The sequence below is a fragment of the Aulonocara stuartgranti genome (assembly GCF_965226115.1).
Source record: "Aulonocara stuartgranti genome assembly, chromosome: 16".
Lineage (NCBI taxonomy): Eukaryota > Metazoa > Chordata > Actinopteri > Cichliformes > Cichlidae > Aulonocara > Aulonocara stuartgranti.
The window spans coordinates 23,146,046-23,163,535 of NC_138952.1; the positions used below are offsets into that span (position 1 = coordinate 23,146,046).

Sequence of the window (17,490 nt, forward strand, 5' to 3'; positions counted from 1 at the left end):
TTTTTATGTAATTGTGTTATTTCATTTTTATATCATTACCATATCTTCAATTAATCCTTATGTATTATTTCTAATTGCTCACGTGGTCTCAGTCCTTACTGCCTTTAAGCAAAATTATTAATGTAATCCTTTTACAGTCAAATTTTACATTTTGTCCTCAGATAATAATCAAATCAAATCAAATCAAATCACTTTTATTGTCACATCACATGTGCAGGTACATTGGTACAGCACATGTGAGTGAAATTCTTGTGTGCGAGCTTCACAAGCAACAGAGTTGTGCAAAATACAATAATGTAAACAAGCAAAATACAAGAATGGCTACATCTGAAACTAATAAATATATGTACAATATATAATAGTATATGCATTTCTGGATGTGTATACTAAATATTTTTCTACGTGTGTGTGTGTGTGTGTGTGTGTGTTAATTAGTTAATAAACTAACTAATAGAAGTTTAGTAAACTAAATTCTAAAAATAGATAATAGATTATTAAGCTGAGGTGAAGGCGGTATCATCATCTGTGGTGTCATCCTTTCATCCAACTCTCAGCGTGAATCAATAAATGTGTTTTATGAGTCCCTGCTCTCAGTTAGATAGTTGTCCAGCACATATTGCCACTATAAAACTATAATATTTTAATTTAATGCTTAATAACTCCCCAAACCCCATTTATGATTAATACTGAAGTCTCTATAGTCTGGCATGGGCTATTTATTTGATTTGCTGTAACACATTAGAGCTTCTTCTCTGTGGTATATGTGACAGCCAGACACTATGCATAAAAAATATGAAATATATGGATTCATACCATCATTAAAAAATCATGTCCCTTGCACTGCAGTTTAGTATATGCATCATTCAGCCACATGTGCATATTGGCCCTTTATGGTCAGATGTTTGTTTAAATGCAGTATACATATCCACCAATAATTATCTCTCCTTAAAATGGTCCCATCAGCCATACCTTACTACAGACTTTTCCATTTACACCTGTGCTCTTTGTAGCCAACTATAACAACATATATACACAGTTGATCCACATAAACTGTCTTGACCTTTGTCGTTTGTACATCAATTAAAATAAATAAACTTTTTGAAATCAAAAGTTTATTTAGGATTCCAAAGACAGCCTTTATCCTTATTGCAAAGCTTTAATTTCTTGCACTACAAAAAGTAGCATATATCATGATTTGTTGGTTAATTGACTCTGAGTCCATTTGCTTCTTTGCAGTATCACATATGCACATGTAGAACACAAATTACAGACATAGCCACAGCTACTTGCGTTTTCACCCAGGTTTAAGTGAATCTACGACTTAGGTCGTTGATTTTACGTAGTGCGTCTCGGTTGTCGATGGTCCTGTGGACTGTGATGAGGAAGGGGAAGGCAGAGGGAAGCTCCACCCTTTGACTCAGTTTCTGGTGACCCCAGTGAAGGCAATGCAGTCTCTCAGCCAGGTCCCGTCTGCCAGCTCGTTCCAGTCCGTCTTGCAGCAGCTTGGTCTTATTTGGCTTGTCCCATGACTTCTCGTACCTGCAAATAAAGAGGGACCTCTAAAAAGTATTTCATGGAAAGAAGAGAAATTCACTGATGTATAAAAAGCCAAAAAAAAAGAACTGTATAAAAGTGACAGAGTGTCTAGAGAGCCCAAGTGACCATGATAAAACACAAATAAGTTATTTAAGTTTCTCACATGAGATTGCTGGGCATCTGCTTCAATTTCTTAAGACTACAATGATTTCAGATGACGTATAAAATTGGACTAAACACTGCTAAGATAAACAGATGTTGCCTTTTGATTTAGAAACACCAGTTTCTAAACAAAGCACATGCTACTTTCAAAAGTATACACACAGACTTTACCAGCTTTCCAGCATGGCCTTGGCCTGGACACTCTTCTCTGTAGAGCTGGCGTGGAAGCGTCCTATCTCAGTTCTGTTGAAGCCAAGCTCATATGCCAAAACTGTCCACTCAAAACCAAGCTGCCTGGAAATCTCCTGCAGCGTCTTTAGATTGATCACAGCATCCTGTAGGCAAAAAAAAATAAAAAAGAGGGGAGGGGGATTCCATTGAGAAAAACGATCTAGTATAAATGATCTGCGCAAAAGTGCAGAAGAAAGCAGATTAGACATACCTCCTGGGCTTTGTTGGGCATTATCAAAAACTCCAAAAGGTCAGCACTGTGCACTCAATATCTGTCTTCAGGTCTGGTTTAATGATTTTGCGCAAAAGATAAAAGATAAGAGATTTTAGTCACCTTTCCTGAGGTACAGTATGTTAAAGTAGGGCGTGTTTGAGTGTTACTCTGGAGATTTAAAATCAACATACTCACTTGTTAAACATTAGTCACTTTGTGACCACCTTGTGACACTAACAGCTGCCACAGTGAATCTTCCAAAACCTCAAAACCCCCTAACTGTAATGTGCTAAAACTGAATTCTACATTTATTTTTTGAGCAGTAGCTTCCATAATATCAGCGATATTAGCATTCAGATATACTTTACACTTGAAGGAATATAGGACTGAACTTGGTTTAGTATTGTATTTTTACTAGGGAAGAATACAGGAATATGGTTTCACCCTTAGACCACCATTACTCCAAATGCTTTTAAGCTGAGTCATATCTGAGTTAAAGAAGGCATAGAGTTTGAACTGCAGTAAGTAGAGCTACAACTCCCCATTCATCCATCCCTTCGCAACTTTTCGATGGCCAGGTCATGGGGGGCAGAAGTCTAAGTCCCCAGCCACCTGTTCCCAAACCAGCCAGGAGACATAATTTCCTTGGTCTGCTCAGGCATCTCGTACTAGTGGGAGATGCTCAAAACAACTGGAGGCGTTCAGACATAAAAACAAAAAGAATTGAGGCGTTTCTGTGTCCTAGAGAGCCTATAGTTATGCCTTCGTGGGCAACATGCTCCTGGTAGGGTTTCCACAGCTCATCACTGGCTGCAATCCCTTTCCCCTTTTGCAATTTACCTATTTTCCCCCTCGATTCTTTACAAACAATTTTAATGAAGAAGAATGAAAAAACGTTTTGAAATGCTTTTATTCACTTTAAAAATTCACTTCCTCTTTAATTTCTTGCCATCCATTAAAAGCATGAGGGCTCCTTGTGCAATATCACTGCAGCAGTTACGCTTATCAAAGAACATTTCGGAATTGAATGTAAACATTAAATAAAAAGAAACTAAACAAAAGATAAAGTGTGTACAAGGTCATTAATGGATCTAATACTGAATGTGTTAATCAGAATTCTGATCCAAAGTGCTGCAAGGTCCAGCCAATAAGTATAACTAACATAAATTACATTACTTCTTCTTCTTTTTCACTTTTTTTTTTTTACAGGCACGGGAAGTAACAAAATTCCAACTTCAGGTTCAACTTCATATCTGACACCACAGCCTGAAAAAAATAGTACTTCCGAAACTAATCATATGAAATCATTAAAAGCATGTACAAAAGCATGGGATATATTTTTCTAAGCTTTCGGTTGGAGAGAGACGTTTATTCTGCTCAATGCAAGAATTAACAACGACAAACCAAGAAACACATATCAGAGAGGATCTGTTTCACATTTAACAGCTGATTATCAGAGTATTGCCTGGTTGTTTCATGGTGTGTCAAGTCAAGGTTAAGATCCAGCCTGCTGGACCTGCACGCTCAACAGTCCTCACTTTGTCCTTCAGCAAGGAGTAGTGCTTATATTCATGATATCTGTCACTCTCACAGGTCGCAGCCCAAGTCTAGAGACCTGCTGAAAGAGACATTTTAAATCAGCTGGTGCCTACACAGCGATACCCTGTGCACCTCTCAAATTTCAGCTTATTTGGGTTCAGTAGCAGCCATCTTTCCAGCTGCCGTCCCTCAGGGCACTCAGAGCAGCCAGGCTCTTTGGAGGAGTAAGCAAACTGCAGACAGAAAAAAACCCAATATTATATAAGCATATAAGTTAATCAAAGATAAATAAAAAGATCCATCATCCCACAAAGAATCTTGTCTGTTTCTTTTAAAAGTTTCAGGAATCAGACCTGTGAATCCAGTGTGGTAGGTGAGAATTCTACCATTGAACCACCGATGCCACACCTAAAGATTGCTACATTACCACTCACCCACATGCTGAAAACACTAATAGTCTGACCAGGTTTGTCATCATATACTTCAATTGATTAACCAATTCATGGCTCAGAAAATTATTTTTTTACTGTCATCAGAGGATGAATTTTACCACCTCTGGTGATCCCCTGAGATAACCTTCTCATCAGGTCTAAATTTGAAGTTATCAAGTGCCTTTTTGCACATGCTCGTCAGTACTCATGTTGTTGTAGTTCTCCTTTAAACCCAAAGGAGTTAGCATATGTGTGCTTACCTGCGCGTGGGTTGGGTGATTTTACTGGGACGTGGAACGCCACTTGTTCCTATGAAGGAGGCTGGCCGAGGGAGGGAACTGCGGGGGACAGCTGACTGGTTGGTGCTGGTGGGTTTGAGGGCCTGTGGCAGCAAACTAATGCTGCTGCTGGGTTTGAGGGGTTGAGGCAGCGCGGCACTGCTGGAGATGGAGTTCAGACTGGCAGAGGTGGACAGAGAGGTGGAGGTGGGTCCCTGCTGGACTGTGGGGCTTACGTAGGCTGTCGCTTTTAGAGTGTGTCGCGCTGTTGTAGGGAAACTCCCGACACTCTGGACTCGCTGACTGAGCTGGCCTGGGGAAGGAACTGAAGGAATATTGTGAAGCAAAAGTGTCACTGCAATCCCTAGATTTTTAGTTGTCATCATTAGGCTGAGCGTTAACAGTTTATAAAAGTGATTTTTTCCTTTCTTTGATCATTCGCACACATAAAAACAGGCGTCTTACTGGAGGATTGAAGTCGTGCAAGCCCACTCGATGAGTCAAAGCTCTGGCTGTTCCGGAGGGAGGGCATCGTTGGCAAAGAGGAGGGACCGTGGGAGGGTGGGTTGACAGGGGAAGCCAGGCATGGAATGCTGGGGACACTAGGCATGCTGGGAGCTCGGATCAGGTTGGGCATGCTTCTTCGCAGCTTGTCTATGCAACAACATCAACAAAGCTGATCAGGTATTGCAGGTGCCCAGTTAGCATTTTTTTTTTTTTTGGCTTTTCAAAGTTTTAGGATTTTTTAGGGGACATTTTGGTGAATATGAAAGTAAGCGCTTTTAGCAAATATTTAATACATAGCATTTTCTCCTGTAGAAACACATCTTAGTTTTACACTTTAAATTTAAGCAGAATGACACGTCATATCCATTAATGAATGAATCTTTTCTTGTGGTCCACTCAAACTGTTGCACTATTCTTTTATCTATACTGACTTAATTGAACTTAGGACTTTAAAGAGGGGGAAAGTCTAATACTTGCTCCTTAAAGTAACAGCAGTATCAGTCTTAGACAGTCATGCAGTTATCTCTATAGACTGATATCTGCATATAAAGACACGCAATCTGTAGAGAAGGGACAACTGTGCTTTAATAGCTTTCTGTTTGCATTCCTCTTTTAGTCTAATTACATCTGAGCGGGCCTTGGTTGCATGCAGATAAACAGTGTGTGAAGAGCAAAATGATTGCATTTGCTGAAATGCAATCTTGAAACACTTAGCTATCACCTGATTAACATTTATCAGATTTTAAAATCTCTTCAGCATTTATAAAGATTGACATGCTGATAGAACAAGAAGTGTGGTCTACTGGAAGTCCAAAGATACTGACTGATCACTGAGTTTTTAACAGTCCTCTATCAGACATGTTCCCAGATCAGATCAGGTCACTCACCTGTGCTATTTGTGTATGCTGTTTGTGTCTCTGTGATCAGGCTAGAGGGTCCAGAGTACTGGGAGTGTCCACTGAGTGAAAACTGATGGGTGGTTGAGCTGCGTCTGCAGTCTCTGAAACTGGAGAAGGTGTGAGAGTGGGGCAGGCTGCCCCGCTGCATAGAGCCTGTGCGGAACAGTCGAGGCTGGGGAGGTGGGAGCTGGTCGTAACCCTCGTCCTCCTCGTCCTCCTCCTCGAGATCCATCTGACTGCGCCTGAGGGTGTGCAAGGAGAAGCTGGAGCTGCGACGGCTGGCCGTGGCTGTGGCTGAGGTAGAGGCGTAGTCTTGTCGGAGGCCTACAGGGGCGACAAATCAATGCATTTGTCCGAGGAAAGCACGAACCCTACGTGGTATAGGACACATTTCCTTCTGGAGGCGCCCCTCATTCATTATTCACTTACTGAATCGGCAGACCAGACTGATATAGAGAAGTTTATTCTGAAATGTCCTGCATAATTTAATAGCACACAAGCGCATCAAGATATCACTTCCTTTCAACTTCGTAAAGGTCAAACATTTATGTTAGTGTCAGCCATTTATTGGCAATGTTGCACAGTAATCTTTTCCAGTCTCTCCACAACCAGAGTGGCTGTCAAACAAACACAAAAATCTCAGTCCACGAGGGCCGGTGTCCCTGTAGGTTTTAGATCTCACCCTGGGTCAACACACCAGAATCACATGATTAGCTCATTACAAGGCCTCTGGAGAACTTCAAGACATGATGAGAAGGTAATTTATCCATTTAAATCAGCTGTAATGGATCAAGGACACATCTAAAACCTGCAGGGACACCGGCCCTCGTGGACTGGGATTGGGGGCCCCTGCTGTAGTGTATATATAGAAGTGTTCATGCATTAGTGTTTAAAGCAATGTCAAACAATTTTCATGCCTTACAACAAATTTGTGGGTGGCTGCAGGTACGTAGAGAAGAACTTCAGTGTGACAGTTGGTGTTTGATTAAGGACTGTTTATGCTGAGGCAAGAGTGATTTGCAGCTCCATGCCATCTATCACTGTACCTGCTGGTGTCCAATCAACACCGAAAGACTTGATTCATACGTCTCAGATATTCTCTTATGTTTGGATGACATGAACTCCAACTGTGTTTTCAATCTCATAAAAGGACAGCATTGGCACATACTGCTTTGGCAAAGGGTCAGTTAATCAGTTTCCTATGAGCAGTGTTTCTACATGTTTCAAAATGTCACACTTTTCCACAATCAAGTTTTCAGATTTCTCGGCAGACTTTTCAGACCATGTCTGCCATCTAGATGCAAATAATAAATGTTTATTTTGTAAACAAACTGCCTTACTTAATATTTAATATTTTAGAAGAGAAGAAGGGTTATAAAAATATAGAGCATTATGTGGATGAAGCAATGTGTTAAATATTAAATTCTATGTTGTGACACTGACTGGATATTCTGACTGCAGTTTGATATAATGGCTGCATTGTAAAATTATTATGGGTAATTGTATATAAAAAACTATATTTTTAGATAGGTGCAGATATATAATCATGGATCACAGCATGAATATGTATATATTCATGTAGAAAGAGACTGTGTTTAGATATGTATATGTATTTATAGCTAGTGCATATGTAAATATTAGGCTATATAATCAGGAACACAAATATATGATAAATTAAATAGGGGGAAAGGAAGTGAACAGGAAATGGTAGATATTTGGGGGATTTCAGTCAATGGGGTTTCATCACAATAATATAATACTTGTCTTTTATTTTGTTCTTGTGTGAGTTTCTTTCAGTTATTAACATTTGATACTTAAATGTTCAAAATAAAGATTTCATTCATCCATATATTCTGACTGCATTCTATATATGTGCGGTTAGTTCATACCAATCATTTAACCCAAAATTCAAACAAGTTAAATGCACGGTATTTTACTCAAGTTGACCAAGTTACCTTCCTTTCCTCCATCACTAAGTAACTTATATGATGGTTATTATGATGTGACTGTGATGTTTTGTTCAGGGATCTTCCAGTTTCACACAGTTTCAGGCACTTGTGCAGAGCTGTTTTCCAGTCCTGTGATGCACAGGCGTAGAGGCAGCTCTGCGTAGGAGTGCGCTATGCGTCGGGTGTCGTACTTCTTGCCTTCCTTTTCTCGACTGTAGCCCACGCTTTCTAACACATTGGTAAACATTTTGGCTGCGATGGCTCCCTGCTTCAAATGCCTCGAAAAACATTCTGCTTATATCATTTTTATTAGCAGAGATGAGAAGAAATTAAGAGGAGCAGTCTAGAAACATTAACAGTTTCCTAGATTTTGCTTTTCTAATTCATTCAATTATTTGCTGTAACAGTTCTACAAAGCCTAGCAAAGTGCCTCTGCAAGCAGCTGCTGTCCTTTGCGTAAGCCATAATTCAAACCACCGACCACATTTCTATGTCGGAATATAAAGTGGACAAAACACACACAATCTGACAATACCATTGCAACCCATCACGACCTCTATCTGTAGCAGCGTTTCCTCAAATTTCTCCTATTTTCCCTCACATTTTGTATGAAACATCTAAACAGTCCACTCACTCTCCTCCTGAAGTCGTGCCATGACCTCCACATCTGTCATGTCCTGCAGTTTGTAGCTCATGGAGATCGAGTCATCTTCCAGCTCTGACACACCCACCTCGCTGTCCAGGGAAGACTGAGGGGTAATCGCCGCGTGCCGACGGCCCAAGTCTAAAAAAAACAAAACAAAAACAAAAACATGCACGTCAACATCCCAACATTCACTTTCAAAGCATTTCTCTGACCACGTCTCTGAGTTGTGAAATTTATGTGTACATAACTGTCGCAGATGGATGGTAACTCACACCTGATGAAACTGTAGAAATTAATGACACGGCAGAGGAGACGTGTTGCGGGTGATTTCTTACTGTGGAGAGTGGAGTTTGACAGGAAGGTGGGTGTTCTGTCAGCGAGGCTGCAGCTGGCCCTGAGAGGGAGACTCGGCTGGAGATAGGACTGACCAGATGACGGCAACGGAGCTTCAAAGGAGAAAATCACAGCACGAGAGAGAAGAAATTCAATCACTGATGACTAGCCTAACCTGCACTCTCTGCTGTTTGTGTTAATATAGAACACAGATGAACGAGCTGAAGGAGCTGTCTTCTGGTGGAGTCTGAAAGTGCTTGCCTCCATCTGTTTGAGGGTATGACCTTATAATCTCCTCCCTGCAGTTTGGTGTAATCTGATTGTAAACTCCAAGGAGCAGGTTGTTTAAGAATCTGGGTTATGTAGCGAGTTCCAAAAGCATTTTGGAAGCAACAGATGCTTTTGGCTCGATGTTGTTATTACTTTTGGATGAGACAACAACTATGAGGTCAGCAGAAACGGTTTTAATACGAGCAATGACGATTATTGCGCCCTAAAGGCTAAAAGGCTTTGAATGTTGCCAATGCAAAATTTTAGCTTTTGCATTATGTGAATTTTTTCCTGTCATTTGCTTTGTTTTGTGATGTTGTTAGATTTTGTTTTCAAGGGGTTAGAGACGCAGGTTTGAGTTACCTTGCAAAAGTTGCCCAATTTAAAGAGAAACGAGATTAAACATTACCGTCAAGGTGTCACTATGTTAGCATGCTTCAATTAATTCTAATTAACTAATTAATTAAGTTACAATGACTCTTTAAAAAAGAAAACTGTTTTTTTAATGTTTCATTATCGCCCACTCGCACTAGAGTAAAACCTGGATGGCAACATCCAATTACCTGGTGATTGCACTGATAATTTTTGCTTTCAACCAATGGATTGGCCCTAGATGCATAGAGCATGCAACTCCCTCAACTTCTGAGCAACCAGAGGAATGTCAACTGCAAAGGTCTGGTGGGAGGCAACCTGTCTCAGACTGCCATCCTGTGTGCAAGGTGTCACTTTGCAATAGAGGACTTGTTTCCGCTGGCTGTGTTCTGGTTAAATTCAACTAATTGCAGTCCTGGTCCTCGTCTCCATTTCAAAAACAATGAGCTCATGTTCAAGTTTATTGTACACTTTGATCGTGCCACAGTCTCCAAAGACTGTTTCATCTAGTATGACTGTACCATTGTTGAAATCACTTCCAAGCATCTTTATTTATAAGGGCCAAATCACAGTCACCTCGAGGCACTTTATATTGTAAGTTAAATACCCAGTGGACTGGCTATGTATGTGTGTGAATGTGCAAACCCATTAGGATTCATCTTTGTCTGTAGAAGATCATCAAATCAAACAGTTTTTGAGAGATTTCAGTTTGGGCCAAATCGGGGAACCAATCAACAAACTTTCATTTCCATCCACAGGCCAACTCTGACAGCATGCTTACAAATGAGATAATAAGAAACGTAATAATCCCCCACCCCCCAAAAAATAATGGCTCTTTTAAATAGTGAAACTTACCATTTAACAAATTAGTTTGTTTAGTGATTTCAGTTTGTAGGTACATACTGACCCACTAAGCCTACCAGATGTAAGAGTGTCTGTTTTGTGGTTAGCAGGAATCAGATGTGTATTGGTGTTACCTGAGGACTCGGTTAGTGCAGCAGGTTTAGTGTAAGGCAGGATGGGGCAGCTGAGGGTGGAGAGCCCCTCTATGCAGCTGTACGGACGAACGGAGGACACTCCTCGCCACCGCTTTGCTAGAGACAGGATTGCAGGGAAGGGCATGTTAGTCTGATTGCTTTAGCATGTAGCACAAACATACAGTACATGGGTTATATATTTTAAGACACTCTGGCCAAATGTTAATCTGCTTCTAGCAGATCAGTACTGACCTTGCAAATGTCTGAGCTCGGACAGAAGAGGCTCATACAGTAAGACGAGGTTTAGCTTACCACTGCGGCTTATTGGGCTAAACCGCAGTTATCTTTTGGCTAGGTCTCAGGATAAGCAGGGATTGTGCATGTAGGCTACAACCCATTCCCAAAATCAGAATTAGATTTACTATGAACTAGTTTTTTTGGTGTACACGGTTTATTTATAGTCCTTAAATGTGATTTTCATTACTTTATTCATTCTATGGTTCAACACTACAATAACAGGGATAGCACAGTAGGTAGAGTGGTGGCCCCATGATCGGAAGGTCGGGGGTTCGACTCCACTGAACGGCTACCCTGAGGTACCCCGAGGTACCCCTGAGCAAGGTACCGTCCCTACACACTGCTCCCCAGGCGCTGCATTGGTGGCTGCCCACTGCTTCACTGGGTGAATGGGTTAAATGCAGAGGAGCTATTTCCCTATGGGGACTAACACACACACTTTACACTTTACACTTAACATGCACTTTATTAACGGCAACTAAGAGCATTTGGGTTTGGGTTACCAGATTGTTTGCTGTCATATCTATTAATTTCTGATAAATAGCCATTAAAGCAATTAGTTGCAATATAAAAAACCCTAGCTACAGGGTACACTTTTAGAGGATGATACTATTATTCTTGTTAATTAATGCCAACTAGCAGTGAGTAAATTCAGCTTGGTTACATAACGTGCATTCAGTGTGTCTGATTGGTAGTCTGAGAGGGTTACACCTGACAAAGTGGAGCGTTCGGCACTCCTGACACAAATAAGCTCAAACTCCACTGGATGAAACTAGCATTCACAGCCAGTTGCACCAACAATGGCTGCTGGCTCTCAAATACAAGGATGTATTCATGACCCCGAGGAGGAGAGCCAGCCTTCCCCGAATACAGCTTTAAAGGAAGAAGAGAACCGTCAACGGCACAAACACACACCAAAAAACATCAACACAGACACTAACAAATATGCATTATCAGGTCACAGTGTGGAGACCACCCACAATTAATATGAAAATATTCCATCACAGGAAATTCTTTCGGATATTAAAGTCAAAGCACGCAGGTGAGCAGCATATAGAGCTTTGAAAGTACAAGTCTCTTGCACAGGCTCTTGGTGCAGGGAGTGCTGAGCGAATCTGACTCGACAACCCATTTAATGTAAGCATGTTTCTATGGTAACCATATCCCCATGCATGAGAGCAGAAACTATAAAGCACCAGATCTGAAACTGGGCCCAGCAGCAAATATATATTTAATAGCACGCAAGTATATGAGCCGTAATGATTTTGGATTTAGGTTAGCTCGTACATATGTCCCATTATCATTTCTGAAACCTCAATAAACCCCTTGCCCCACTTAGTGGAAACATGCTTAGAGAAAAGGATATTATAGCATGCAAAGACTTTGCTTTGGTCTGCCACGAGTAAAGGTTATGCAGCTGTTAGTAAAACAAAAACTGTGAGGATAATGACAGAGACCGTGTTAAAATGAAAGCAATGGTGGATAAAATGCACCGTCATTGTCAGCAGTAATATTGTTGGTAACTAAGTTGGGTTTCAACCATCTAATCCTTAAACAACTTTTGTTTCAATGACTTTGCTAAAACAGTATTAACATATACATTTAGCACAAAAACTAAGGAAATTTGAGTTTGGTCGACTATTTCTTTGTTGTAACAATGCTTCTTGACGATAACTGTTGGAAAGTCTGTTTATTTCCCCTTAAATGCTGCCATATTTGCAAGAAAAATGCATTTGTGTGTTGAGCAGCACAGCTGAGTATGTAGGTTGCGCCTGTGAAAAGCTGGTGACCAGCATGTGAGGAGGAGGTGGAAGGCTATTGTGGCCGTGTATGTTTCCTATACATGCTACAAAGGCCCCTGTTTGTTAAATGAATACATTGTTAAGCTGTCAGTATGTCTTGTTTCTTCAGACTTCAATCATCCAATCCAATAAACAACACGAAACAAGAGTCAAAAGCAGAATGAGCTGTTTGCTGTTGGCAGAGAAGATCTGGCAGGTTTTCATAGATTTGGCAAAAACTCAGAATCAGTATGAAGCTGCAGTGATTCAATCAGGCCGGCCGCAAACTGCAGACATACCTGTGATACTAGTTCGTCATTCAAGAAAGTGACAACAGCTGTACGACATATATGTAAGTGACAGAGTTAAAATCAGCATGTGTTTTATGGGAATGTTTTTTCCCAGAAGAAGCTATGGAGAAAGAAAATTTAAGGCTGTGAGATGTAGTCATCTTACTTTGAACAGCCATAAAGCATATAGACCAGCACAGGCCAAAACTGAAAGGCTGTTAATGTGCTCATGGGCATATTGTTATTAATATACATGCTTTTAATATAAGATCAATAGTCTATGTTTTAATATCATAGTTACTGTCACTACGGAAACGCCATTTGATTCAAAGACTAAGTAGCTACAATAATAACAGATTTATCGATTCTAGATAATCACAATAATCAAACTGTTATGATCATATAACAGATAAAGGAAAAGATAAAATCAGATCAAGACTGGATCGTCCATTATGAAATCTCATACAGCACAATATTTGTAATACCGTAGTTTCATGCTTAATTCTCATAATGCTGTATGTGAAAACTATGAGTGGATTGAGTTATGAGTTACTCATGAAAATAGGTAATTAGGTGACATATAAGTCTCGCAAAATGTATATCAAATATGTTTTTTTAATAATTTATTTTGCAGGCTACACTTTATACTTTATTTTTATTTATAACCTGTATTTAAATTTAAAATGTAAAAATTCCATCACTTAAAATATACTTTTTTCATAAAATCCAGTAAAATCAGGCTGTTATTAGAGGTTCAGATGGTGCAATGATGATAACTTAATGAAAGCTTTATAATTATTTCTGCATTATTTTGCAGTGAACACAGGGTTTAGCCTTTCATGAACACACATCAAGCTCTTCCAAGGTGATCTTTCTTTAATTCATGTATAAATATCTTCATCTTTAGTGGATCTTAAGTACAGCCTGAGATGTGTACACGTGAGTCCTCTGCTACTCCAAAAATAACCACTCACTGGGAACACAGGGTGAAGTAAAACTCACAACTTTAAAGAGAGAGCGAGTGAAATGTTGGAGCCGGTGAGCTCTGTGCAGTGAAAACCTCCCACGGTTCACACGCTGCAGAAGAAATTCTGCTGCACATGGAAACATTTTGTGTGAAGTGTTTTTCAGCTTATGATCACATTTCAGCAGCCAGCGAGGCGGATGTGGCCACACCTGGGGCTAAGTACACTGTACCTTGGTCCAGTCTGTGACAGAGGGTCATTTTAGCGAGCTCCACCTCAGGCCCCGGGTGGTCCAGTACCTGCCTGCACCACTGGAGAGGGCTGAGGAAACTGTGGCCATGCAGCTTAGCTTTGGGACTCACATACAGCCTGGAAAATGCAGCAAAAAAACTGTTAGATCTTGTCACCTTTACAGGCAGCCCATGTTCTTTTTTTTACACACAAAACACAGATGATAAATTAACTCGGGGCTGCTGTGTATTTGCAGTGCAATCAAAAAATAGTTGCTAGAGAGCAAAGAAAATAAATAGCAGCTCAAGATCTCAAAGAGTGTGTTTTACAGCCCCAACATTTCTCAGCTGCTATTACCCAGTGAAATAAAACCACTGTGGCTGTGTGATTTTTATACAATCCAAATGCCAACCAAATGCCCTAAAAGCTTCTACAACATGGGAAGAATCTCTGGGACCCAGACTTGGAACTGAAACGGAAAATGGACGGACCAAATGCATAGACTTGCAAATGGCAATGTTATCTTTTCTGTTGTGAAATTTAGTCAATGATCAATTAGATGGAATTTATTTTTATGTAGTACATGAAATTATCAACCTATTTATCAGCAAATCTCTTCTTCTTCTTCTTTCTTTACGGATCGCCACAGCACATCTTCTGCCTCCATCTCACCTCATCCTCTACCATGAGTGAAAATAATTTAATTGACCTTTATCGTCAGCCAGAAAAGAAATTAAATAAATCCCAAGAAATTGCACGTTTGTCACTGTGTGTGTGCCTGTAAATCCTAGTATACTAGGTTCCCGGCCTGAAGCTAAATATCTAAGGAAAAGAAAACTTGCCAGACAGAACTGGGCTTTTTTCCCCTCCAGCAACTAGGCCACAGCATTACACTGACTTGGGGGTGGAAGGGTAATTGTGTTAAATGTAGTAAAGCTATACCAGCACAGCGGCTGAACTGTATCTCATCAGCACTGCATTCAGCTGTGTGCTACATTTTCCACATCGTCACACCAGATACATAAAGCTGGAAACGGTTCAGCAGTCAGATACTTTAGTCTACAGCCTGTGCTTCAAAGTAGTTCAGCCTATGGCTGAACACAACACACAAAGCCGAGCTGTTTGATCAGAGGCTGAAGGGGGGTCATTGTTTCTAATTTCATCCAGCGCTGCCTACTCTGAATAGATACCTATGCTGCACGCACAGTGCATGCTGGGATGCCCAAAGCTTGTGTCAGATCTGGTTTTTATTGTTTTGCTCCTCGTGTAAGAGTCACTCTATTTGCCAGAGTCTGTAAGTCTGTTCCACCAAAACAGATGCAATCAATACATACGATACATGACATACACTGCCTCAAAATGATGGCTGGTTCACTGTCATGTGGCCCATGAAGCATGTATTAGGGTCAGACCAACAGAGGGGGAAACTGACTTTCACTGTAAATTCAAACAAGGCATGTAATGAACTGGTAGACATAAACAGAGCAGTTACCAGCTATCAGGCTCTAAGACGGGGAGCACGACGTTGAGGTCCAAAATCTCAACCTCATCCAAAACAGTCGTGTCTCCAGCGGCGCCGCTGTCCTCCACAGCGGCATCAGGAGACGCCGAGCTCGGCTGAAAATAGGCGAAAGGTTCCTCCGCTGAGCCTCGAGGTGCGGGGACACTTGAAACGTCATATTTAGCAGAGAAGCTGTCGCTCGCGCACGCCGTACCCCCGTGCAGACACGACAACGAGGTCTGAAGATGAGGGCCGATGGAGCAATTGTTTACAGCGTTCGCTCGAGTCCGCAATTGTTCGTTTTGCTTCTCCAATTTTCGCACCAGTTCCTGCAGCTTGAGCACCTCGAGCTCCGCGCTGGTAATTTTATTGTTGCCATTGACGTCTGCCATCATCTGGGGGTTCAACACCTCTGCTTCCATTTGGTAAAAAACACATTGAGATGGGCGGAAAAATAAAGCACGGCCTGCCTGCAGAGGGTCCTCTTCTATTCAGAGAGGGTGTCCAGATTCCCCCCTTTAAGCTGCTACACACACTCTCACAGATACACACTGATGATGCTGCTGCTGCTGGGATGACTGCACAGGCTCCATCTGATTGGTCAGCAGCTTGGAGTTCAACTCCCATCGCACCACTGCTGAGGAAGTATTTATTATAGGCACACACAGAGCGGATAACCTGAATGTTATTCTCAAGCTACACTTTCGGTCTTGCACACAAACAAAAAAAAAAAACTAAAAAACGACACCCCCCCCCCCCCCCAAAAAAAAACCCAAAACAAACAACAACAACAACAACAACAAACAAACAATATAAGTAGCCCAGTACAACTGTGGGGGGCATTTAAAAAAATACTCATTTATTTTTTTTAAAAATAACAAAAAAGTAGCTACAGCAATGGCAACCACTTCAATATGTACTCCCGTTTCGCTGCTTGTTAATGCAGTTATGTTTGCAGGTACATTTAAGCATGCAGACATGGTCAAGACAACCTGCTGAAGTTGCAACATAGCATGAGATTGGAAAGGAAAGGAGATTTAAGTGACTTTGAATTTGGCGTGGTTGTTGGTGTCAGACAGCCTAGTCTCAGTATTAGAGAAACTGCGGATCTACAGGGATTTTCCCACACAACAATCTCTAGTGTTTACAGAAAATGGTGGAAGTGAGCAAAACGTGTGTGGGTCAAAAAGCCTTGTTGATGTCAGAGGGTCAGAGGAACATAACCGGATTGCTTTGAGCTGATAAGAAGGCAGTCACTGAAACAAACAATCGTTACACCCAAAGTATGCAGAAGAGCATCTCTGAATATACAACGTGATGAACCTAAAGGGTGCACACGCACCAAAAATGCACCATAGTGATTTGAAAAATGTTGCCTGGTTTGATGAGTCTCAGGGTTTTTTTGTATTCAGATGGCGGAGTCAGAAATTGTAACGAATGCGCAACGTGTCAGACCAGCAGCAGAAGACCACACCAGGTGTCACTCGTTAAGCTCAGCCTACAGTTTGCATGGATCACCAAAAGTGGACATCCCTTTATGACTACAGTGTATCCATACTCTGATGGCTGCTTCTAGCAGGATAACGTGCCATGTCACAAATCATCTCAAACTGCTTTTTTGTGACATGACCACAAGTTCAGTGTACTCAAATGACCTCCAGAGTCACCAGTTCTCATCCACTGAAGTACTAACAGGAGATTGTCATTATATGCAACTTATAAATCTGCAGCAACTGTCTGAAGCTGTCATTACAATGTTCGGCCTCTTTAGAAGTTCAAATTTAGCATAATTTAGTCCTTATTATGGGCTATGTCACTAAAATAAAATATGATATAGTTTCTTGAATACAAATTAGTTGGGCTAATTGATTTGCATGGCAAAGCTAGAAGCATATCTCATGCAGAAAAGATGTTGAAGACTAAAATATGTATCGAATATACAGTGGATATATAAAATCGATGTAATGTTTCTTTTTTAATAACGTAAACCCAAAATCTTCAATAAAAAGTCTTAATAAAATATGAAAGCATAATATTTTTGCACATAAGTGAAGACCGTAACCCAAATCAAGTTCCTGAAC

At 40.8% G+C, this 17,490-nt stretch overlaps 2 protein-coding genes across 3 annotated transcripts; both read right to left on the minus strand.

Annotated features, from left to right (window-relative positions):
- Positions 1-837: 837 nt before the first annotated feature.
- On the minus strand, positions 838-2,922 carry LOC309690942 (uncharacterized protein). The gene is made up of 3 exons (XM_082508421.1): positions 2,141-2,922; positions 1,870-2,033; positions 838-1,539 (listed from the first exon to the last, which is right to left on the minus strand). The coding sequence occupies exons 1-3, from the start codon at positions 2,159-2,161 to the stop codon at positions 1,305-1,307; spliced, it is 420 nt and encodes a 139-aa protein (XP_082364547.1). The 5' UTR covers positions 2,162-2,922; the 3' UTR covers positions 838-1,304.
- Positions 2,923-2,979: 57 nt separating this feature from the next.
- slain1a (SLAIN motif family, member 1a) lies at positions 2,980-17,164 on the minus strand. Of its 2 annotated transcripts, XM_082508419.1 has the most exons (10): positions 16,752-17,164; positions 15,401-16,043; positions 13,910-14,046; positions 10,345-10,461; positions 8,728-8,838; positions 8,381-8,530; positions 5,786-6,121; positions 4,857-5,045; positions 4,374-4,716; positions 2,980-3,915 (listed from the first exon to the last, which is right to left on the minus strand). In XM_082508419.1, exons 2-10 carry the CDS (start codon positions 15,829-15,831, stop codon positions 3,840-3,842), a joined length of 1,890 nt encoding a protein of 629 aa, XP_082364545.1. In that variant the 5' UTR covers positions 15,832-16,043; positions 16,752-17,164; the 3' UTR covers positions 2,980-3,839. The 2 variants fall into 2 exon arrangements, with proteins under 2 accessions (XP_082364545.1, XP_082364546.1); XM_082508420.1 differs by lacking the exon at positions 15,401-16,043 and having other exon boundaries at positions 16,752-17,162.
- Between the last annotated feature and the right edge of the window lie 326 nt (positions 17,165-17,490).